Source organism: Trachurus trachurus (assembly GCF_905171665.1).
Source record: "Trachurus trachurus genome assembly, chromosome: 1".
Lineage (NCBI taxonomy): Eukaryota > Metazoa > Chordata > Actinopteri > Carangiformes > Carangidae > Trachurus > Trachurus trachurus.
This window is the reverse complement of record NC_139891.1, coordinates 16,865,786-16,891,494: the sequence shown is the minus strand read 5'-3', so window position 1 is coordinate 16,891,494 and position 25,709 is coordinate 16,865,786. Positions and strand designations below refer to the sequence as shown.

The 25,709-nt window shown below is 43.6% G+C and overlaps 1 protein-coding gene across 1 annotated transcript; it reads right to left on the bottom strand.

Moving 5' to 3' along the window:
* Nucleotides 1-1,024: 1,024 nt before the first annotated feature.
* On the bottom strand, nucleotides 1,025-25,420 carry klhl5 (kelch-like family member 5; the record flags this gene model as incomplete). Its single annotated transcript, XM_083983713.1, has 13 exons — nucleotides 1,025-1,331; nucleotides 3,672-3,843; nucleotides 4,017-4,154; nucleotides 4,510-4,584; nucleotides 5,990-6,076; nucleotides 6,463-6,538; nucleotides 7,209-7,433; nucleotides 7,778-7,964; nucleotides 11,228-11,440; nucleotides 12,993-13,189; nucleotides 14,275-14,411; nucleotides 20,289-20,477; nucleotides 24,804-25,420. The coding sequence occupies 13 exons, from the start codon at nucleotides 25,418-25,420 to the stop codon at nucleotides 1,275-1,277; spliced, it is 2,370 nt and encodes a 789-aa protein (XP_083839839.1). The 3' UTR covers nucleotides 1,025-1,274.
* Nucleotides 25,421-25,709: the final 289 nt, after the last annotated feature.

The following is a 25,709-nucleotide window of genomic DNA, read 5'->3' as shown; positions in this document are numbered from 1 at the left end:
ACACACACACACACACACACACACACACACACACACACACACACACACACACACACACACACACACACACACACACACACACACACACACACACACACACACACACACACACACACACACACACACACACACACACACACACACTGAAGAAACATCCACAGTGGAGAGAAAGTAGGTAGCTGGCAGACACAAAAGCTCAAATGACCCTGTGTATAATCAAGTCTGTAGATAGCTGACCCTGTGCTCGGCTGGAAATTGAAAACAACATTTCCACACAGGGATCAGGAAGAAGCCACAGTGTTATTATCATGGTCGTCATCACCAAGACTACAATCCCAATAACTGACCTTAATGGATCTCAATTCTGTGAAAATTGCAGAATTACAGTAAATAAAAACAAAATAAAAAGTTGCCAGTATAGCTTATTAAGAAAAAGCCTCAATAAGATGCATATCAAAGTTTACTGTATGCCTCAGATGTAAGCTGATGCAATATGGAAGACATAAACACAGAGTTATTACATAAAGCATAATGATATGTTTTTGACTCAACAGACTGAGGAGGCTCACAGTTCCTTACAGTATAGCTGTTCATAAGGTTGTGCTGATTATGTCAAGTCTCTCTTTTATCTGTCAGCTGAGAAGAGAGGGACCGAAAAAAGAGGAGAGTACTCGCCAAGTGCAGCGTAAAAATAATAGGGAATATATTAAAATAGCATCAATACACAAAATCAGATATTGTTAGGAAAACCAAGAGCGTAAAACGATGAGGCATCTCAACATGTCTTGACAGGCGCTCTGCCTCTCTCACCGTTCTGTCAGCAGAAATGGAAGCTGAAAGCCAGCACAGAGGTTTGTGTGTGTGTGTGCAAGTGTGTGTGTGTCCCACCTTGTCTACAGGAACAAAATAATAGGCAAGAAAAAAAAAAGCTGCCAGACAGCTGTTGTGCTGTGCTCAGATAAACACTGCAGATTCCTCTTCATTATGTGTGTCTGTGGCGGTTCACCTCCGTGGCAGACGTTATCAGGCTGATCAGATATAAAACCAGGACCTCACCCTGACCCTTAACATTAAAGTAAACGATTGGCAGTCTTTAAGGAGAATAAAACTTTACATCGCCGAAGTGTGAAACCTGAAGAGTGTTGGATGATCCAGTCTTTATATATTTTCCCTCCTGGTGTAGGCCGATGGATCTCCCACCGGTGTAAATAGGAGCGACTCGTCAGCCACATCAGATACAGTCCAGCAAACATCAGCTGTTTGCGTTTATGTTTTCACAGTCTGACGGCCACCACACACGCTCCTGCCCTGCCCAGACACAGAGGTGCTACCTGAAAGACAAATAAAAGAAAACACGCAAATCTGAGTGGAAGCTGGTGGATCTTAGCAGGTGAAGATATGGAAACTGTCTTTGCATTGAAGGATTACACTGGAAATATCTACAAAGCTTGTGGGGTGATATCTTTTGTATTAGATACTGTCAAATTGGAAGTGGTTCTCAACTTGCTTAACCAGATTAAATCCAGAGGTATCAAATCCAGACAGGATTAAAAGAAACTAACCCGTCATTTCGATAGGTTAGATTACTGTAATTGTTTTCTCAGACCGCGCACGTCACCTGATAACTAATTAAGAAAGCCGCTGCCAGAGAACAACAAAGAAAAAATATTCCAGCTTGTCAGGAAAACAGGGATCAAACTGCAAAATGTTTATGATTTTTACATGTTTTTAATGCCTCATGAGAAGCACTGTGTGAATTGTCTCTGTGTGTGACGTGATACAGTATACAAGTACATGTGCTTCGAGTTGTGAGGGCTGGAGGCGTGATGATATTCTGACAGCTGTGAGTTATTGTAACTTGTTCTGCTAATTTGGGTTGATTTCAAAACAGTTGGCAGATGCAGCGGCGGCGGCGGCTGCGACAGCGACACGGCTTGTGGGGGAAACTGAGACACTTGAAGTTGCAACATGAGGTGATGTCAACAGCCCTGCCGCCTGAAATGATAGGAGCTACACCAAATGTTAGAAAATTGGACCTCAAGCTTTTTTACTTGATCTAAAGTGTAGTGTGTTGTTTTAATTACAATGCACTGAGAGTGGTGGAGGGGTTTACGCATGTGAAGTCCTCTTGGGCTCTGTGGTATAAAAATATAATATAAATATAAATATAAATATAAATATATAAGTATGGGGTTTCGAGTGGCGCAGTAGGTTGAGCAGGCGTCCCGTATGTAGAATGTCGAATTCTGCATCAGGCATCCCTTTCCTGCATGTCATTCCCTCTCTCCGTGCCTTCCCATTTCCTGTCTCTCTCAACTGAACTATCTAATAAAAAAAAAAGGCATGAAAAGCCAAAAAATATACATGATGATAGGTGTGTAAGGTCAGTGGTTATTAAAGTGAAAGTTCAGTTCAGTTTAGTTCTTCCACAACGCCACCACTTCTTGTTGGTGCCACTTCATGGTGTGGCCCCACAGACTGAACACAGCTGTGTTCGTGGATTGTGAGCAGCTCTACTTCAGAGTAAAACAGTGACTCTTCTTCCACAGAGTGTTTCATTTGAATTTCTTTTCGAGGCCCAAATCTGTCAAATTATTCAGATATTCACAAGAAAGTGTAGCAGAAATATGCTGTTTTCCTTCTTTGCATCATGATGTGACCACTCAGATTTATCTCACCACATCTTGAAGGGGGGTTGAAAAAAAAAAAAACACTAGTCTGTGAGACTTAATTATGTGTAATCTTGTCAAATCGACAACATTGTGCATGTTTCCAGAGGCACCAGTGTGAACTAGAATATTATTCATAGAGGAGGCACCAAGTTCTTCTCCGCTCTAAGTGACGCTCTCGTTTCTTTTGAGGTTGTTTTCCCCATTTTGTTTTGCATCTTCAGCTTCTACACAGACAGTTTGAGCTGCCAGTCACCTAATTTTAAACACAAACTCACTACCCATGTATGTATGAGTGTTGGAAGCAAAAAAAGACTGACAGATTTGTGCTGAAGCGAGCAGGCAGAGTGATGCCACTTGGACAGGGTAGACGTTGCATCTGTTTGTTTGTTTGTTTGAGTTTCTGACAATGAACAAAGGACACGTTTAATGGTCCCAACATGTCCCCTCACATCTCAGTTTGTCCTCATCCCTCAGAGCGCTCTCTCTTTTCTGTATCCGCCCACCTACCCCCCTCTTGTTCTCAGCATGGTGCATTTCTGTGAAATGGCAGATTTCCGGTGACTCTGCTAGGAAATCCTTGGAGGCTGAGCAGAGGATGGGATATAAACTGAAGTGTGATAGACTTCAGCTGAACGGGATGGTTCAACTTTCAAACAGTCTCCTCTATTTCCTACAGCTGCAGCGACAAGGACAACAACATAAGCGCGGGGAAAAACACACATTTGCATAACAATGGAAACATGCAAGGTCAAACTGTGACTGTGTGTTTATATAACAATTTTATTGGGGCACATCATGATTTATTATTTGTTTTTACTGACCTAAAGAGTCACGTTACATATGAGTGCGTACATATAAATCAGCCTATATGACAATAAAGCTTATTGCACAAACTGCCCAGGCTCTGTGCTTCTACATGTATCAATTGTGTGAGTGCGCACGTGTGTGTGTGTGTGTGTGTGCGTGCGCCTCAGTGCTTATTTGTGTTTGGGTGTTTACCTGTGTCCACTCATTTGTCTGAGGGTCGTAAGCTTCTACAGTGTTCAGATACACCTGACCGTCATAACCACCCACAGCATAGAGACGGTCTCCAAGGAGACAAACACCGACGGCGTCTCTGCTGATGCTCATAGGGGCCACTGCCGTCCACACATCTGTCTGAGGGTCATACCTGTACACAAACAGACCATGCACGCAGACATTTAAAATGCAACACACAGCGTGTTAATGAGTGAGCTTTAGTGCTCTCTCAGATCTAATGAACTACTAACTATGGATAACAACCTCAACTATTCCTTAAAATCCAATGTTAATAAACACATGCATACACAAACATCGACTCACCTCTCCACGCAGTCACTAAGCCGAGATGACAGGGATGAGGCCGGAGCATCGTGACCTCCGATGGCGTACAGGAAGCCGTGCCATGTGGCCACACCCACCCCTCCACGTCTTTTGGCCATGGGAGCACAACTGCTCCATCTGCAAACGGAGGTTGCAAACATCAGAGAGAAGTTTCACGCTGAGGAAAATCTGACAAACTCGACTCAAAGCCGACTCAAAGTGCTCTAAAAGTTGCTCCTTTTTTAAAAGCTATTTTCCAAGGACCAATGAGGAGCTCCCCTCTCCCCATCTGCTCCAGTCGAGCCCATAATGAGTGCACTCTATAAACAGCGTGTGGTCTATTCTAACGTCCTAAGAGGGTTACCTGTCTCCTTTGATCTGTGGGTAAATAACCTTAACAGCACGGAGGCGGTTCTCCAGAAAGAACGCCAGACAGGAAATAAAGTAGGAGCCGACAATTAATTCTGGTCAAATGAAGTCCCTCGTCTCTGACCTGTTAGTGTGGGGGTTGAAACACTCGACTGAACGCAGGCAGGATGAGCCATCACGACCTCCTACTGCATACAACCTGAGAAAGACAGGAGATGTCGTTATCTCTGTGGACACACACACACACTAAACACCTGCCACACAGAACACCTCACACATTTTTAGACTCCCTTTTCAATTTAGTGACACGTACACAGATGGCACAAGTGTGTGTTCGTGCATTTTATTTGTGTATTATCCAGGTTTTTGTGTGATAAAGTGAGGTGAGCAAAATCAATCAGGAAACACTCTTGGGGCATCACAACTCCAAGCAGTCACTCAGTGTGTGTGTGTGTGTGTGTCTGTGTGCTGCGCACATGAACATCCATGGATATGGAGTTGGGAGGGTGAGGGGGAAAAAGTGCACCAGAACCAGCCGAGCAAGTAATGAGCTCCATCAGGCAAAGCGCCCAGAGAATACACAACACATACATGCACACCCACAAACACACGCAGGAATGCACACACACGACTGCTGGGCATGGATAACACAAACCAGTTGTTTCTGTATTAATTAGCATCTATAAAGCATTTCTCTGTAGCGTCTCTCTGAGGCACTAAAATAATAAAAACAACGGCACAATATTGCGATTTTAATAAGTACTGCCGGCTGCAGGAGGATTCTGAGGCAAATGAGGAGATTTGAGCCATGAATGTATCAAATGCCACTATTAATATATTCAGCAGTTTATTAGGTACAGCTGGCTGAAGTCCTGCAATAAATCCTCTGTCATGAAGGTTATCTTTTTTTTTTTTTTTAGAAAGGTTTTGATCCAACTGTATAATGATTGTGGAGGCTGTAGTCGTGCATTATTACATTATTCAAAGGTGTTTTTTTGTTTTGTTTTGTTTTGTTATTTAACCTAACCTCATTGATATAAACAAAACTGCAAACTGCAGCCTGCAAAATGACCATACAGTTGAATCGCCACCTACCTAAAACAGTTTGAGCACATACTGAACATTATCATGTAACGTTTACAAAGAAGGGAGGTTTTTAGATCAGGACTGAAATACTAGACTGCATGTTTTAGCTAGATTTCCCAGAATTTTCCTATTGACTTGCTATTTTTATGGCAAACAGTGGTAATGTACTCTAATGACACAGAATCAATGCTAGTATAGTTACACAGTAAAAATGATTCTCTGTCTTTAGGCTACAGTACAGTCATCCTTACGTAATTTATGGTAAAATATACCTGTAATATTAAATGACGTTAATTTGGCAGCTTTTGCCCAGATTGGCTCACAGTAAATGGATTTAACATCCACAGGAACAATAAATAAAAGAGAAAAAAAAGAATTATGGATGCATGTTTGATGATACAGGACACGTATTAATAATTCACCTTTTACTTGGATGTAGTGAAGATTTATGAAGCAGTGTGTGTGTGTGTGTGTGTGTGTGTGTGTGTGTGTGTGTGTGTGTGTCCGTCCTTACTTACTTGCCATTGAGTACAGCCACTCCCACAGTGCTTCTGGGTGTAGCCATACTTGCGACAAAGCTCCACTGTCGGGCCTGGGGGTCCCACCTGGTTGAAAGAGAAGAAAACAATTTGTCTTGCTGTGCAGCAGAATAGGAACAACGGATCCATTAATCCATCAGTAAATCAACTAAAAATAAGTTGCAATCAGTTATTCATGTGTGTCTTTAGTTTTCTGCAACAACAAGCTGAATATCTTGGATCTTTTGTCCGCTGGATGGACACAGCAAGACATGATGAAGGCATCACCTTGAACTCTTTGCGGACATTATGTAAAGCAACTGATGCACTGAGAAAGCCATAACTAATCAATAAAGAAAATAACCATTAGCTCAAGCAAGTCCAGTGCATAAAAGTGATTGCATTTGAGCTGCAGCTCCACTTAGCTGCACCATCTCTTTGTAAAAACAGTTTCTCCTGAAACTTCCTCTCACCTCTCCACAGTGCTGAGGTAGCTCCAGCCGTCGTGCCCTCCGACTGCGTACATGGGCCCTTCCAGCACAGCTACACCTGCAATCCGTAAAACACGTGTGCATGATTAACTCATGGCAGCTTACCAAAACAATATCAGCTTGGGCACGATTAGGACAAGGGGTGTGAGTTTTTAGTCTGTGTTGCAGCCACACTCAGGGCATTAAGCATGCAGTGTTAGTGTTAGCAGCATGTTGACACTTCCATGCCCCAGGGATTTATTTGCCAGAACATCTGTGCTGCCAGATGTGTGTTTGAATCCCTGCCTCACATGCACACGTTAGAAAAAAACAAAACAATGAAGCACCAGCGCTGCATGCCTCATCAAATGTTGTCATTGGAATAGAGGGCAATGTGTGTGTGTGGTTATCTGCAGGTTAAACCCACTCTGCTGAAGTGTCCTTGAGCAGGACACTGAATTACTTATTATCTGCTGCTCTCTGAATTCATTGTGGAAAAAATTCTGTCAACCAGAGATCTACAAAATATCAGAAAACCTCAAATAACTGTGTAATTTTCTCTAAAATTGTACATGTATAAAGCATTGCTCTGAACTCAAGTGCGTAAATAAATCCTCTTACAAAACGCTTCCCTATTATCAGCCAGTATCGACACTAAGATTAATTGAATACATTCGTAGCTGGCGTTGCCAAGCCAGTTTCAATCTGTATGTAAATCACAACATTTGTGTTATACCCCAGGTGCTCACCTAAGCCGTGCCTGTGTGTGGACATGGGAGGCATGACGCTCCAGGTTTTGCTGTGTGGGTTGTAACACTCCACGGTGTTGAGGGTCTTGAGTCCATCTCGGCCTCCGACCACGTAGAGACGCCCGTCGAGCACGGCCACGCCAAACTGAAGTCTCCGCCCGCTCATGGTGGCGACCTGCCTCCAGGTGTCCCGGCGCAGACAGTACTGCTCAATACTCGTGGCACCTGGAAAACATGTAATAATAGAAAAGAGAGAAGGGTTTTGACATCTCGATTGAACTGTGTAGTAATCAGCATTTGGCAACTGCAATTATTGTCATTTAAATGGGCTCCTTACTCCTTAGTTTATGTAAACATAGATAACAGATAGATAACATTCAGGTTTGAGTTTACTGTGGTAAAAATGCAAACATTATGTTCCCTCCTCGACATAAAGGGTGAGAATGAAATAATTCAATTACTTCTTCAAAGAACTATTGACTGTGAATTTTCCCTGACCTGCCTAAGTGTGACACATTGTATTAAACTGCATTAGTCTGTGGGTGTGTAGAGTTTAGTGACTGTGATACCTTTCGTAGCGTCCATGCCACCCACAGCGAACATGGCTCCTACGGTGGCTTTGCGAGGACGGGTGCGAGGGCTCTGGAGGAGAGGCCGGCGCTGGGGCAAGAGGTGATACTTCATCCCTTCCATCAGCAGCCGCTGGCACTCCACGCTGTCCCGGAGCAGAGAGTTGGACTCTAGGTCCGCCAAGAACTACACACACACACACACACACAAAGAAATGTACACATGAACGCACTGGGACACGTGATGACTGCTGTCAACAAGCGGCTGAAACAAACACAGTAGGGCCAATGTGGGTTACGACGTTATCACTGAGGGTCGAAAGAAAGCTGTTCTCCCATTGATTGAGAGATTAGATCAGATCAGACCAGCAACCATTAGTGCACACAAGCGCGTGCGCACAAACACACACACAGGCACACACACACGCACGTAAACACACGTATACATGGTGACAGCTATGAAGCACTTTAATCCACCAGTCTGTTCCTTAAAAATATATCCACAGGAAATCAGTGCCTGTGAGAGAGGCAGGGTGAGTTTTCCCTCAGGGTAAGAAAGCAAGAATTGCATGATTTACATTTAGATAGATGTGTGTTTGCGTACGTGTGTGTGTTAATAGATGAGAAGCAGGTCCTGAAAATCGTTGGAAGTTTCCCAACCGTGTGTGTTCACCTGCATCTATGTGTGTGATTAAGTCAGCAGGGATGCTCAGAATTGGCTTCTCAAATTTAGCTACAGAAAACAAGTATTATAAGGATATATGGTAATGAGGGGGAAAAAAAGCAGTTATTTTTACACTCTCATTTTCGTCTGTGCTGCGCCCCATAATTCCCACCCCACCACAAAAAAAGAAAGATTTGGCCCAAATAATTCAACTTGGTCACTGAATGTAAAATCAATTTTCTCAGGCAGACGTGGAGAGCGTAAAGCAAGCGTGCTAAATGGATAAGCAGCTTACACGCCAGGGTGAACCCACACTTCCATTGCATACAATCACTGAGGGACAAATTAGGGTGAACCCTATTTCAGCAATGGTGTGTGTGTGTGTGTATGCGTGCGTGTGTGATAAAGGCGGACGGACATAGACAACTGTGTATGTCCTCTCCCGTGCTATTTATCCATCACGCTGTGATGATTGAATGTGGAGGGTGAGATAAGATTGAGTCCTGCGGGCATCTCATCTTCTCCTCTTCTCCTCTCTGTCCTCTCTACAGCTCACAGTGGATGCAGGGACAGTTGTGCCGCCCCGTCTGTTTCAGCTCACACTTGACAAGAAGCAGACGCGGCCTTTGTCCACTTATAACATCCACTCACTCACATACACACAGAAACATACCTTACTACCCTCTGATTTCTCTCAAATGACGTCTGTCTGTCTGAGCACGGTTTGACCTTCTCTCTCTATTTATCAGCTGTTCCTGTGTGTATGCTTGATTTCAGTTAAACAATATGTTGCACCAACTACTTTTTTCTAGCAGATCTCCAGTCTTACTACGATGTGTGTGTATTATATACACAATCGCACAGCTATTTGGTCCGATGCTCTTCTGAGAGGATTAGACCAAGTGTGTGTCACTGTTTGTGAGTGTGTGTGTGTGTGTGTGTGTGTGTGTGTGTGTGTGTGTGTGTGTGTGTGTGTGTGTGTGTGTGTGTGTGTGTGTGTGTGTGTGTGACAGTGGTAATGGGGAGCAGGGATTAAAGGTATTAATCTGGTGAATAGACATCTTCTTGATGAGTAATCACACGGCGCCCTGGATAGAGAAGTAAGTAATTGTCTGATGACTATTGATCGCTTGTCTTCGTGAGGTTTCAGTGTTGTTGTCTTGGCATGTCTCAGCTCATGAGGTTGCTGAGCGTTACTTTATTTGTCAGCTAAGCATTGTGGCGGAGGGGTAGATGTGATGTATTGTTAAGAAAGATGAATAAACCCTGAGCTCTATTCTCTCTCTCTCTCTGTTGTTCTTCCACTGCTTTACCTCTCCACCATCCATCTTCTCCCTGATTACATGTTACAGGCAGTTGTGATTTCAGCTGACCAGGGCAAAGTCATATATCTGAGGACTTCACGCTGTATATCGCACGAGTACAAAAACAAGATGTATAGGTGCAGGCAGAGGAGATGGAGAGAGGAGGAGAGGACCACAAAGGGAGTTTTATCTCTACACTTTCTTTATACGTATAGTGAAATGACTGATGAGGGAGATGAGGAGAACAGATAATTTAGCTGCAGTTAAGAGACATATCACACTTAATTAAGGTTTGCGTGAATGTGTGTTTGTGCAAGTGTGTGTGCGTGAATCTTAAGCTCCAGGCAGTAACCGAGGTTCTGCCGAGCATATAAACGTCTCTGCATCACATTACCAGTTGGATACTTTGCTACACTTGCTAGAAAGAGGAGAGATAGATAGAGAGAGAAGGAGGAAGGGTGTGGAGAAACATGCACATACACTCAAATACACACATGTACACACAGAACAAACACAAGCACACACCTGATAGAGTAATGGTTGTGATCTACAGTTAGCGTAATGGCTGTGGTCCCCGCTAATTGCCTTAAGAGTATAGTGAGACAGATTGGAGCCAGGGTGAGGGAGTGAAGAAGAGGGAGGGAGAGAAGGCGAGAAGGAGAGAGACAAATTTGACCATGACTCATATCCAACAGATCATCAGGAAGAAAACTGACTCTTAATTGGTGCTTCGCTGTGACAGATGTGAAAATTTAGACAAAGCTCTGACAACAACAGTTTCTGTGTGGTTAAGTTCTAGTTTCGAAATGTGTTGAATGATGGCACACAGCAAGAGGAATGGATGACACCCTTATGAACAGAGCAGACCAATAATGTGCTCTTGGGAATGTAATTAATCTTTTCATCGTTCACAGCAGTTTGAAGAATTATTATTAGTCAGACAGGAGGAAAACTGAGCCCAATATTTTTAGATTGTATATCCTTTTCAATTGCTTAGATATTTAAAGGTCCCATATTATGCTGTTTTTCAACCATTTCACATAGGTCTAAGTTGTCCAACCATATTGTATTCGTAGTGTATTGTCCCCAGATCAATCTGCAGCTCTACATCTCAGCAATCTAAAAGTGTCTCTCCAAAGCTCTCCTGAGAACGAGCTGTTTCTGTGTCTGCACCTTGAAATGCAACTAAGATGTGTAAACCACGTCCACTCCACAGCCGTCATGGGGAGTGGTTTTCGCTACAGGTACATGTGCCAATGCTGAGATTGGGAATAGGGATGAGGTCCAGCATTGATTTCCGACTGATCAAATAGATGCTCAGTTAGAAAAAAAAAAAGTTTTTGAAACTCTCATCTTGTCTGAAAAAATGTAAATGTTATATCAGAATCTGCCTTTATTGTCACTATACAAGTTCATTTTTATACAAGTTTCTATTTATTATTATTATTAGTTTGTAACATGTTATGTGGGATCAGTTCTCACCTGTGGCTGCAGCAGTGGCAGGCGAATGTGAGCCAGCAGCAAAGGAAGGTGGCGTTGCCGGGTGGCGGTGTCGTGGCGGACCCATGTTAGCAAAGAGGTTACCACGGTTTCTTCATCTGGCACGTTGATGTCGTCAGAAGTGAGCAGCCTCTCCATTTCTTCCACCGGGAGCAGTAGGAACTCCTGACCTCCCACCACCTCCAAAAAGTGATCCTGGTGGAGAGAGAGAGTTGAAAGAGAGCCATGGATGAAATCACTGTAAGAGTAGAGAAGTAAGGACAGGGTTTTGTTTTAAAGAGTAAGGATGAATGAATAATGTATTGCACAAGACAGCGGGGAATGAGAAGTGGGGAAAAAAAACAATGGGGAGGTGGAGAATGGAAGAAGAGATCAAGGGTTGGAAGGAGGCAAGGAAGGAGGAAAGAATGAGGGAAATGGGGGATTGGGAAAGGTCAGAGACGGATGGATGAGAAAATCTGGAGAAAAAAAGGGTGAGATGAGTCAGTAATAGAAGATGAGGAGGTTGTTTGAGAGGCAGAGAGGGGGGCTGTGACAAATAATCATGTCATTATTGTTTTATCTGCTGATAATTATAATAATCAATAAAAATCCTCCTAAAGCAAAATGTGACGTCTTCAAAACGTTTGTCTGACAGTCTAATCAGAGCCACACAGAGATAAGCATAACTGTCACAAAAGACAGGAAGAAGGTGAATCTAGTATCATTTAACTGATGAATTAATTATTAAAATGGCTGCATGTTAATTTTCTGTTGGTGAGGTAATTGTTGAATTAGGAATTCAAGGGTAGAAACAAATAGGCCTACTAAATATTTGGTGTTTCTACACAAACCACTCTAGAAACACCAGATGTGGTACATTGTAATTGGTTGTAACTGTGTCAGCAATGACAATAAGCAAGGTGATGACAATGGCATTGATGGTTGTTGCCATTGTCCTGTAACCACATCGTTTCTTATTGGTGTGTAGGTGTTTTTATTCTGTTTATTTATTTTGAGGGAAGTCTTCTTTGTGGGAAAGTTAGCAAAAGGGAATGAAATGTGTAAATATGACCCGCTTCCCACATACAGAAAACCTTTAGAATGAAAAAAGAGAATTGAAAATACAACACTTCTCTTTCGCGAGTCAGCCTCCTGTGTAGCTCTGTAATAATCCTGAGCGTGGGAATGTGTGTGTGTAAATGACTTACAGACACAGGCAGACAGTCACACCCAGATAAAGCCACCTCTATGACATAATTACCCAAGATTAAAGTTTAACAATAATCCACTTAGAGGGAAAGAAAGCGAGGAGCAGTGACAGACGCACAGAGGGAGGCTGGCTGAAGAAACAGGCATGTAAAGACACAGGAGAACAAGGAACGAAAAAGAATAATCAAGTTGAAGGAGCTATTTCATCGTCACCATAGCAACCCTTTGCTGAAAAAAAACAGCCATCGTGGCGGCGATGGTGTGTGGTGCGTTGAGAACGAGGAGCCAATTTGTTACCAAAAATAACATCAAAGTGGAAAATGGGCGAAATCTTATGGAGACGGCTGTATAGAGCTGGAGAATGATAATGAAAGAAAACAGAGACTGATCCTAGATTTGGCTCCTTACTCTTGAGCCCAAATATCAACTGCAGTGCATCTGGATCTACAGCACATGATCATTTTCAGATCTATGTTTCCCGAAGCTGCTCTTTCATTCATCTTCTTGTGGTGGCTCTATAAGCACCCGACGTATAGATATAAACCGGTGTACCCACCATGGTGTAGGCGTGAGCAGCCCTCTGCAGGTCATGGCAGCCCTGAGCGTCGGCGTAGGAGCGGATGCCCAGACAGTTGGAGGGGTGGAGCTGCTTCATGAGGAAGGAGCAGCAGGCCTGAACCACAGACGACAGCTGCAGCAGGCAAGAGGCTGACAGCAGAGACTCAATGGTGTCCTCCCTCAACTCGAGACGGCCTGGACGAGAGAGAGAGAGAGGGAGGGAGGGAGAGAGAGAGAGAGAGAGAGGATGGAGGAGAAGACAGATAAAGAGAAACAAGACACCACAAAGGGGCTATGTATTTAAAATTTCTATGATCTATAATTTAAGAGATTTTGAGATCAATAGTAACAGTAGGTGTTGGCCATCAATAAATCTCAAAACAAAATGTACTCATTAATAACACCTCTTCAGGTTTTTTCCAGTTTTTTTTTTTCTTTTTTTTACAAGATTCAAGATTTAAAGCAGAAGTAAGCGATATTTTTGTGTTAATATAAGTCTTAAATAGTTATATCTTCCGACAGCAATCACTTACATAGAGTGTTTGGACCGAAACACGGATCTGTCAGTCCCTCTGCTCTGCTCTGAGCCGAGGAGAAAACTTTTCTTGTATCCTACAATTTTTATCCAATGAGGAGAGAGAACGGCATAAAGGGGCGGTCCTCTCTGTGTGTGCAGCCAAGGGATGCGCGTGAATGTGGTGACGTAGGGACGAGGACCAATAGATCCATGACGAGGGCGGGGGCTGCTAACTCCGTCGGCTGACAAGAAGTTATGGTGCGTTCAGGGCAGCCCGTAACTCGTGTTTTTCTGACCTGTGAAGTCGCACCAGTTCGATCTGGTACGAGTTCACGGGTCGGAAGTTACGAGTGGCCGTTATAGTGCACTTTCACAGGTAAAACAGGTCGGAGAAACGCGAGTTGTGGGTTGCCTGGAACGCTACAAAGTCGTAAGTCGTGACTTGAAGCTGTAACTTACGGTTTCAAAAGCCTGCCTGGAACGCAGCATTAGCCGAAACGACCGGATAGCTTACTTCTGCTTTAAGGAGCAATTTACAGTCTGTGGTACCAATGGGTTTATATTGCATCGGCAACATGAAAACATCCATTGTTGTTTTTTGTCCTCTCTTGAGTTGATAGCAATCAGAACTATATCTCTTCACAAAAGCCCAAATCTTCTAAAATAATTAACAATATGCAATAACTAGCAGTGACATTTTTTATTCTGGAGAAAAGAAGGAGTGAGACATTTTGAGTGAACACGTGCATACAGTATAATGTACCTGTATATGCATACTGCACCAGCACCCACAATGCATCTGGGTCTACTCCCTCCATCTTCACCTCGTCCTGCTTGGCCTCCCGCACGTCACTGGTGAACATGGCTGCAAAGTAGTCCGATACGGATGAGAGTACTAGCCTGTGAAGAGAGAGAGGGGTGTGGGGGGTGTCAGGCATCAGTTAGAGAGGATGGACAGCAGTAATGGAAGAACAGAGTGCTCTGACCTTGCTGACAGGATGAGTCTGGACTGTCAGGGAAAAGACGCAGAACAGAGACGGAGAGGTTCAGCCTGGACATGATAACACCACCAGACAATACACAACACTCATCCAACATCATCCTGTTTGTCTGTTGGTCAGATAACCATGGTAACTCCCTGCTAACTCACCATTTCTGTAATTTTCTCAAAATGTCTATCAGATTGGTAATAATAAGTGATAATGACGGCTTGTGCACCATGAATGTCTTCCTGGAAAGATTTGACATGTAGCTATGTGTTTCCCCTCAGAGCTCATCACTCCACCTATGTGTGAACATCCGTGTGTGTGTGACTGAAGGTCACAGCAGGTGTGTATTATCTGCAAGAGCGGAAAGTCAGCACCACCAACATGAGCAGGTGCTCCTTTAATAGAACAGGCTTACGGAGTAGGAGTGCAGCAACACGAGACAAGTGAGGTGGGCTGGAAAGTATGTGATAGGTGTCAAAAGAAACCACAGCAGTTTTTTCCTGACTGTTCTATATTATTGTATTTGCAGCCTTACGCCCTTAAAGAACTTTTAACAGTAAAGCAATTAAAATCTGCAGCACGGGGCAAGTGAGAATTAAATGCTGTCAGACGTAGAAGATGCCAAACAAAACAACAACATAAAACACTGCAGGGAGAAAGGAATGTGCCTTATAATGGCACTACCCTCTGTGTCTCCATCCAGCACCACGAGGGCTGAAAAACAATAAGCAAATGGACTGCCATTATCACAATGGTAGGGGTTAAAAAACCCTGCATACATGCATATGCACAGCAAACATGATTAAATTGCTCATGAAGTGATATGTTGGTCGCCAGATTTCTCTTATAGAAGTACGGGACTCTAACCATCTCCCTCTCTCTGAAGAGATGTCATTAGAGGCAGGGGGAAGCTGCTGTGCAAACAAAAGCTTCGCATGAGCTTTAGGCATCTCCAGATGTTTGTACACACTGAACATATTGAGGATAAAGTGCCTGATGTCCTCAGACGTTTAGCTGCTCGACAGTCAAACTGCAGTGGATCGCGTTTCCTCTCAAAAGTACTGAGAATGAGAAACTGACACGAGCTTACTTGTTTGTTTTGTGCCACATTGGAGGGTTACTAAATTGTGTGATATTAAACTGATATTTGGAAAAGATGTCGGAAGACGCCTATTCCATATAACACACTAACATCGTAATAACACATCCTCTGACTTCTTATAACACTGTTATCTGAAGCAAATGTCCATCTCAACTACGGCCATAAGCATGATTAGATATTTCTTACTTCCCACATTCAAAAGATTCAGTATTCAGGTTGCCAGACTTACATGACAAACAGTCCAAAGCCTAAATATAATCAGTCAATTGTTATGTATGACAAAGAAAAGCATAAAGTGCTCACTGTGAAGAAACTGCAACCAAACAATGTCTGGGGTTTCTGCTTGAAAATTGGACTGGAGAATTTGGACTCTAAACTTAACATGGTGATTTTATCCCATAAGTCATACCTTACAACAAGAGGTAAAATTAAAAAAATAAATTAAAATACAACAGGCCAAACGAGACTATATACTGTAGTACTTAAGTCTTTATTATTCTTTAAACTATGCTCTTTATTTCATTCCCTAACTCTGTGAATGAGCTGGAGATGTTATTTTAAACATGCTTTTACTAAGCTGTACTTTGTCCATGCCCTTTTTGACACTGAGCTTGATATTTTGAATTCACAGAAATTTCCACACAAAACTATATAAAGAGAAAAACACAGCCCCAGTCAGATCGAGTCCTGGCATGCACTATAAAAGACCAAGAGTCAGTCCCTGCAGTCAGACGGGAGATTATTCAATTTGCATGTGTCAGTCACAGCAGCTGAGCTCATGGAGAACTGACAAAAAGGAGAGAGGGAGAGAGAGACAGAGAGAGAGAGAGAGAGAGAGAGAGAGAGAGAGAGAGAGAGAGAGAGAGAGAGAGAGAGAGAGAGAGAGAGAGAGGAATATGGTTAATGTGAGGTCAATGTAAAATTTAGAAGTGACTGAGTGCGAGAAAAAGATTCAATGGCGAGTGAGGCAGATGGAGAACAGGGAGGTTTTATCTTAAGGTCACTTGTTACTTAATTTCCCACCACAACAATCCATTAACCTCGCATGTCACCATGAAGTACATCACACACGCACGCGCACACAAAGACACACAAATGTCAAGGTATTAAAAAGCCAGAGTAAGTTATTTAATATTTCATGTCCAGTGTTTTTCCTATACAGTATGTCTTTGAGGAGGATGTACACCTTCACATGACCGCAAGGTTCAGTCATTTTGATGTCCTGTCCTAAATATGATCCATTAAAATATCAGATTAAAGCTCTGAGCTCATATTAACCGATTTTAAATGTTCTTTCTGCTTCAACTGTTTGTTTGTTGACATCAATGTGTGTGTGGATGTTTGTAATGAATATGTATGAATTATGTACTTATGTATCATTTCATTATTGAGTGAGACATCAGGACCTTGACAGATAGCCTGAAGCAGGGATGAGCAATGTGCGAATATATGTGTGTGTTTTGCAGAGAAAGATGTCAAAGATGTGTTGCTGCAAGGAAGTCATACAGCACACAGCAGTGGGTTAGTTGCACACAAACACAAATGCAGTGTGCTGAAGCCAGAGACATGGCAGACAGTGTGTCACAGTATAATGGAAAGAGCTGAGAGTAGACAAAATGCCAGAGTGAGGAAACAGATGAGTTGGACTCAGGAAAGGAGGGCGAGAGCTGGAAACTGAACACTGTGTCTGTTTGAGAGTGGATGTGCTGCTTGGTACAGAGACACAATGGTGGGAAAACAGAGAGGGGAAAAACAACATGAGGGCTGGTAGGAGAGACTTTCTTCACTGCTTGGACACACATGATCAGGAGATGTACGTTTCTAGTCATGCTAATGATGTGACTGCAACCTGTTGTTCTGCTCTTGTTCCGCTACGGTGGCCCTGAGGGCTCAGTGCACCATGACTAAAGAAAACACGTGTGAACACAAATTCATCAATTTGACAGCATACAGTGGGGAAAATAAGTATTTGAGTTTGCTCCCCCACAAAGAAACGCACAGTCTATAGTTTTTATGGTAAGGTTATTTTAACAGAAAGAGACAGAATATCAACAAAAAGAAATAATATCATTATATAAAGGTTAATTTACCTTTGATCAAGTGAAATAAACAACACAACACAAACTGAAACACCTCAGGGGACATAATGAAGTTGTTTTCTGTAATTATTGTGTGTCTTTGCGTGTGCTTTCTTAAGTCGCAGCGTGTTAAGCCCTCAGGGCCGCCGTATTCCACCCCTTCGGTCCAGACTGAAATATCTCAACAAACAAACAAACATCTGTTGGGTGGATTGCCGGAGGATGAATCTAACAAGTTTCGTAATCCGCCGACTATTCAACTACCAACACCAGTGGGTCACTCACACTCGCAATCAAAAAACACCAATTACAACTGCACCAACTGTCACATGCTAGTGGGTGTTTTCAGTCCACCGGCCACAGGCCACAGGCTGCAATAACAACCTCATTATGGTTTGGTGCATCACAGCAAAGCAAAAAAGTCACAGTGAAAGTGACAGAAAGGTGATATTTATGCCCTGTCAGTACTTTTTAAACAATATTTTTTAGTTTTCGAGAACAAAGGCTTCAAGGATGAAGAGTAACTCATTGATTGGTGCGTCTGGTGAACTGCTCCACCTCCGCTAAAGAGCAGCACTCAGTCGTTTCCTTGAACATTTCTATGGGACCCTCAGGGATTGACTATCATGGAGTGGATTAGACTGTCCAGAAAAGGTCCAGAGAGGCTGTAGATGCTTTGTCTTGTACTAAAATGAACCTTGGTCTGCACTTAATGGGCCCCAGAAGCATATCTATTGATCTACAATAATGGTACACAGAAGTTTCTAAATGAATATTTACTGAAATTATCGAAGGTGGCAGACTTACACAGGGGTCCAGATGGGGCTACAAAAATAGATCTTCAAGATAATGTATTTTTATAGGGTACAGCCGCAGAGACAAAATGATAAAATTGTGCTCTACTTTTTAAATGTACTGTACACACGTAAGCCGGATTTGCTCACAGTGAGCTGCTTGCAACAAACTCTGCAAGAAAGAAGCAGCTACACTACACACACACACACACACACAATACAAGTGGCTTATTCACCACGTATGGTGTATTTGTTTGTGTTACGGAGAGAGACGGAGAGTAAGAAGGTGTATGTTTTGTTCCCAGAAAAGCACTTTTATCCTACACGTACAATAAATCAATTGCAAACAAAACAAGCACTTTCAGGCGAAGACGTCTTACTGCCGCCCTCTTGCTGGCACACACTAACACGCGCACATCCACGCAACTTTAGGCATCGACACACTCCTTCACGTACACCATTAGGATTCTCGTGCGGCAGCTTCTTTTGTTTGCCACCATCTGTGCCTGGAGGACTAAATCAAATGAGGCAGAAGAGGAAGGCAGCGAGAGAAAAGGAGTCTTTCTGCTGGTGGAGGGCCGCTCTTCTGTCTCATCCCTGTGCAGATGGAGCCTGCTGCTGCTGCACCGGTGGCCTCATGCCCAGAGAGCAACAGGGACAGAGCAGGGTGTAGAGTAGAGTAGGGGTATGAGGTGGATGACAGACATGTGTGAGTGTGAGTGTGTGAGTGTGTGTGTGATGCATGATTCAGAGGCTCACTTGACTATGTGTGATACAGAGAGACTACAAAAATAAAAGGGGACTTTTATGAGCGTGACTGTTGGTCTGTTGCACTTTTTCAAACAGCGTGCTGTGTGCTCACTAAGTGTCACTGCATGTGTGTGTCTGCGTATGGAAAATGCGATATTTGGCACGTTTGTAAGCACTTCATGCAAGAATTACAGATAATACCTCTGTGTGTGTGTGCGTGTGTGTGTGTGTGGTTAAACAAAAAGAAAAAAAGTTGGCTTTAAGGCCACCAATCACAATTACTTTCATTATCTATTAATCTACTTATTTTTTATTGACTAAGTACTTGTAAAATATCTTGCCTATCCACAGGTGATGGTTTCATTTTGCTGTATTTGTGTTCACACACTGATACAATTTGAAAGAGACAAAGGCTGCAAATGAGAAATTAACTTTTGTTCAACATTAATAATTACAAAGTGATTGAAATGATCAATTAGCAAAAAAAAAAAGTTGCAAATTAACTTTATCTTTATCTATAATTTTGCTAATCGATTGATTGTCTAATTAATTACTGTTGTAGTAGGATTTATATTTATGCATGTTTGTCAGTAGCCTCTGTGTATGTGTGTGCATATTTACAGTGTGTGTGTTTCATACAGTGCTGGGAAAGTTTGGTAAGTCAGCAACATGGAGGAAGAGGCCTCAATCTGCTCCAAAGCCACACATCGTTACTTTGTATGATATACTTAAAACAGATTTTTGAAAACTGTGACTTCAAATTAAATTTCAGCACAGGAACTTCACAGGTTTCTCACACTGGTGAACTTTATAAATGTGGAGAAAATGCAAGAACAACTATTTTTTCTGTCTGAAATAATTTCTCATCTAAAAAAACTTTGGTTTTAGACTGTCAGATGTACAAAACAAGTAACATTGTGTCCATGGAGACTGGGGCTAAGAGATTTTTATTTTTTAACGAAGATTATTCCGTTATAGAAGTACCAGTCGTTGTCATGTGCATCTATTCAAGTTCACAGTCTTTGCTGCGCATGTGTTACACATCAGCATCTCTTTCCTCCTACCTGTGTGCTGGTATCCGCCTTTCTCCAGCCACCAGTATGACGTCACACAGCTGCCGGCTCCTCAGGTAGCCCTCCATCTTGCGAAAGGTGACGTCGGCGTGGGACAGAGCGGTGAACATACACTCCTCGGGACAAGCGCACGGCTCCATCGACACGCATGAGGACAACGTGGCGCTGCTGTTGGACGTCCTGCGTGCATATAAAAAACACACAAAAAGACAAGGATTCACACGCAGTCGCATGTACGTGGACAAACAGAGGAATAAAGACGAGGAGACAGAAGCTTTGAGTGCATGTGTTGATGCTGATTCACTTTTGTTCGTGACAAAGAGACAGATGTGTGGAGAGAGCTGCACCAGCTGCTCCACGTCTTCCATGTGCCATCATTTTCTTTGTACCAGTCCCTCACACATATTCGCTTTCTCCTTCACTTTTTAAACACGGTTACATTATGTCGCCAGAAGCAGACAAAAGCTCTTTAATGGTCCAATTACTAGGAGTAAATGGCCAGATAAATTTAGCCCACTTAAAAGAGAAGCTGCCAATTAAATAGCTGTGGGAGCTCAGCCCATAGGATACGCAGTAATTTACTCTGCTCCCTAATGGCAACCAGTTTCCTTGTATCTATACCAACAACGGAAAATGAAGCAGGATTTTGAGCCAGGATGGCTTCAACATTCGTTATTCATCGGTGGAAGTGTTGAAGCCCAGGGCTGTTATGTCTTATTCTTCCACTCAGAGCTGATGAGGAGTGTGTGTGTGCGAGAGAGAAGGATAGAGAGTTGGTGTGTGTGTGTGTTAGTCAAAGTATACCTACCTACCCTGTGAATCATCAGCCATCATAGCTCCCAAACCAGCTTTTAATTTGGGAGAGCCAGAGCTGTTGCTTCCATTTTTTTAATTTCACAGCCGAAGTGGCAGGACCGGCCCTCCAGCACAGAGAGATAAGAAAACACTGTGATACTCTGAGGAAGATATCACTTCAACTCTACAGTTACAGAGGAAAAACCTCTTTTCTGATTTGGACTTTTTACTTTTTCACTCCTTTACTCCTTACTGTTGTAATTATACTGTCTTCTCTTTTATTGTGCGTCTGTTGGAATAGGACAGGATCTATTATCTTGGGTTTTTCTGTGGATTTTCCCTTTGCTATGAAGAATTGTTTTGGATAGAGAACGTGACTACATGGAAATTTGTAGTGACAATTATCATCCAGCTCTGTGGAGTTTTATGGCACCTTTCAGATTTTCCCACCCACAGTTTTATGATATTGGTTCACACTCTACTACACTCATCAGCATTGTTTAAAAAAAAACATCGAGGCAGACAGGTAGAGACTGGTTGGCATAATGGAGCACTAAGCAATCTGAAGATGTTTCTCCCAGGTGTTGGTGGAGACCAAACACAGAGCTAAAAGAGGAATGAAACCTATACTATTTTTTACAATATATAATTTGCCTGGTGGCCATAAAAAATGACTTAAAATGAATCATAATGTTGCTCTGTGTCTTCTTAACTATTTGCAATATCCACCTGGGTGAAAGGTGATGTCAGAGCTGTTTGCAGCTTCTTTCTGCTACACATGTGTCCCAATTTAAAAAATGATTTAATGCTTAAAGTCAGTTGAATTTTTAAGTAATCTCAGACACTAGGTTGCAAGAAAGTATCATACACACAAATTGGCTGTGTGCCGCTGCTGATCTGCAACAGCAGGACTCATCTTCACTCTGCTCCTCTACATCTGTCTCCTGTCCTCACATTTATATCTCCCACTAATCTCATCCATCACTCACTTGATTCCACCTCATCCCATCATCCCAACATCCATCTTTGCCTCGGCTTTCTCTCTTTGCCTATTCCGCTCTTACCCTCCAAGGAGGCTTTTTGGCTGGCTTTCCCGTCCTCTTGTATGTGTGTGTGTGTGTGTGTGTGTATGTAGACGAATGGTGTGGCTAAATACTGCCAGAGGAGATGGCTTTGAAGTGGGGGGAACGCTGCCTTCCAGTCCCCTTAATTGAGCCTGGCAGGCACTCAACGTGGTCAGAGAGGGAGAAACAGAGAGAGGGAGAGAGAGGAGAAAGAAAGAGTGTGTCTGGGGCGAATCAACACCATGCAGCCAGATTTTTTAAACCCCTGCACCAGGCAAGGACACTCACACAACTGTCATTGAGAGTCTCTCTTCCTGCCTCTCTCTCTCACACACACACACACACACACACATCTTCCCTCGTGATTAACAATCTGCCCTGATTAGCCTGTAGGCTAACCAGCGATGCAAATGAAACTTAGTTCTGTGAGCTGATAGACGACGTGATCATACGGCCACGTTGGCTGCCTGGTCACATGTTACACCCTCCGTGACACACATACAAATGCTTTTGTTCCCCCTCCACACATTAGCAGGGAAAGAGGAGAGAGCAGATGAATGGTGGAGATGAACATGGGACAGAAGGAGAGAGAGAATGAGAGAGGGCAAGTACTAGAGGCACACACCAGGATTAAAGGGGGCGAGGAGGGGAGCTGGGTGGGGTGAGAAAGTAAAAAAAAAAAAAAAAAAAAGAGGAGGAGGAGGAGGAGGAAATGAGCGGAGCTGAATCGAGCCTTCAGCCACTCTAGGATTCAGTATGCGTCCCCGCCTGTGATCCCATTTGGGATTCTGCCACCCGTGTTCTTGGAGTATCACACTGTACACATGAGCCTTCAGAGGGAGATGATGAATAGCAACACACACATGATGCACATCACAAAAACTTGCATGCACACGGCTGCACATGTATATATGCTGCAGAAACTAATCTCAGTGTTGGTATGGCAACCATAACATGTGCAAAGACATGGCTATATCCACGCACATGCACAATACATATATTGTTTCTTTGCTTATGCTAAGGAGGAAGGTGTGTGTGTGTGTGTGTGTGTGTGTGTGTGTGTGTGTGTGTGTGTGTGTGTGTGTGTGTTACTATGAAGCAGAAGTAATTTTCTGTTTAAGTGGTGTGACATCCAGCCTTGCATAACAATTTATATTTTCTAAAATCATTTCTCTTCTTGTCGTTTTCTCACACAAATGCACACAACTGTGATGAAAACGAATGGGGTGTAGAATAAAAATTAAAGCCTCAGACATTTATCCATTTAAAAAAAAATGTCTGTGTTTTAATGTGTGAGTGTGCATGTGTGCAAGCCCTATGAATCATTTATATTTTCTGATGCGTGTCTTGGGAACACAGAGAATGATAGGAGGTTTTCAGATGCGTCATTATGCCAGGATAGTAAACACACACACACACACACACACACACACACACACACACGTACCTAACACACTGGCTGTATTTCTTCCTTTACGTCCTCACATTCACTGCTGCATCATAATAAAAACATAAATCGGTGATCCTTACAGATGCACTTTAACAGGAGTTACAATGCCCCTAATTGCTCTGTTTTGCTGTCTCCATAGCAACTATTAATTTAAAGCCTTTTCACAGCACTATGGCTGGATGGCCACTACACACCAACACACGCCCTCGTCATGCATGTGCACACAAACAGGCAGAGCACTAAGGGCTGTGAGCAAAAAGCTGGGGAATCAGTCAAGCCAAAACAAAACAATATAAATGTCAAGTGCATCGTATAGCAACATGCAGACTAGAGCTCAGGCCTGAAGTCATGTTGTTAATTTGACTCTGAAAATCCCATATTCACAAGAGTGCACCATTTGTGTCATGTGTCTGTGTGTGTGTGTACTCAACAGAAACTGGTTGGTGAAGCCTCATTAGGAGGTTGGACCACATGCTGTCCCAAAGGTACTCAGCCATCATCTTCTCCCTGTCTATACAGTAGGCTATGTAATGTGTGGCCCTCCACTACTGCATACTCACTCGCCTCTGGCTTTGTAAATCACTTCCCCCCCCTTTACAGTGAGAAGGAGCACCAGTAATTTCATTTTCGATTAATGATTAAACATATTATTTTGTCTATTACGGGTTGTTTTCACTTTAATGGAATTAATAACACCAAATTAAATGTATTGCAATTGCTTGATTTATTTGACCAACAGCCCAAAAGCCACACCATCTCCAGTGTAGGACCAGATATGACAAAGAAAAGCATCGGACAGGCTTCAGACAGCACATGTTTGGGGAATCCTGCTTGAAAAATTACTAAGTGATTAATGACTTATCAAGATAGCTAATTATTGATTGATTTAGGTCGACTGACTAATTGATTAATCAACGTATTGTTGCAGCTCTAATGAGGATGAAAATGGGAGAAGTGACAAATTAAATGGCATGATAATGTGCCAGGAGGAGGATGATTATTACTTTTTTTCCCACAATAACTAGCAAGAAGTTCTTCACTTGTACAAACATTGAAGGGCGTGTGTGTTTTGTGAATCTCACACCAAAGTGACTTTTAATGCTCTGTGCAAGTCGCACCCTGGAAGTTTTGACCAAAAAGTCTCAAATCCATCCGATATTTCATTGCCCCAGCCTCAGCCTGAGCCTCACATCCTACCTGCAGGAGCTGGAGTCGGTTTCCGGGTGGTTGCTCTCCTCCGTGCCCACCGCTGCCGCTGCTGTCGCCGCCGCCGCGTCCTCTTCCTCTCCCCCGGCATGAGCAGAGGGCTCGGGCAGCAGCGGGGGCAGCAGCGGGGGCACCGGGGCCTCGCCGGGGGGCTCCATGCTCGTCAAGGGGCGAGAGCGGCGATGAGGCGGCGGGGAGACCCAGGACAGCGCCGCGGCGGAGCTTCGGCACTCAGGCTGGCTGAGGGAGCGGGGACAGGAGCTCCCCGTCGCCCCGACCGGACCGCCCCGACTCCCCGGCGGATCAGCAAACTTTCTCTGGCTGCCGTTAACGTTACACAGGTTAGACCCGGCGCTGCCGCTGGCCACCAGACCGCCCTGACCCCCCGCGCTGGGGGTTACACCGGTTGAAGTCGAGTTGCTGGAGCCGCTAACTGACGGTCCGTCTCCGGAGCTGCCGCCCGCTCTCCTCCCGGCGAAGTAGTCTCCCAGCGGCGGGGAGTGCGGCGGAGGCACCGCGGGGTGACCGAACCACCTCCATCGAATCCTGAGGATCTGCTTCACGTCGAACTCCTTCCGCGAGGAAGAGCTCGAGCCGCTGCTCGACATTCCAGGGCTCGGCGGCACGAGGAAATGGCGGGGGGAGAGCCCGTGCCGCTCTGCCGTTAACGCTCCTCACCGAACTGTTGGCGCGTCTCTACTGGCAACCGCACGCCCGTTACCGCGACTGGAGGGAGTGTGTGGACCATAGCGTAGTATATGAAGACAGAGAAAGAGAGAGACAGGAGGAGGAGAGGGAGGAGGAGGAGGAGGGAGGTCTACACAGAGTTTTAACATCGGTGCCAAAGCTTTTTCATAACACAAACCGAACCTCAAACATTTTCCACAAGGACAAATA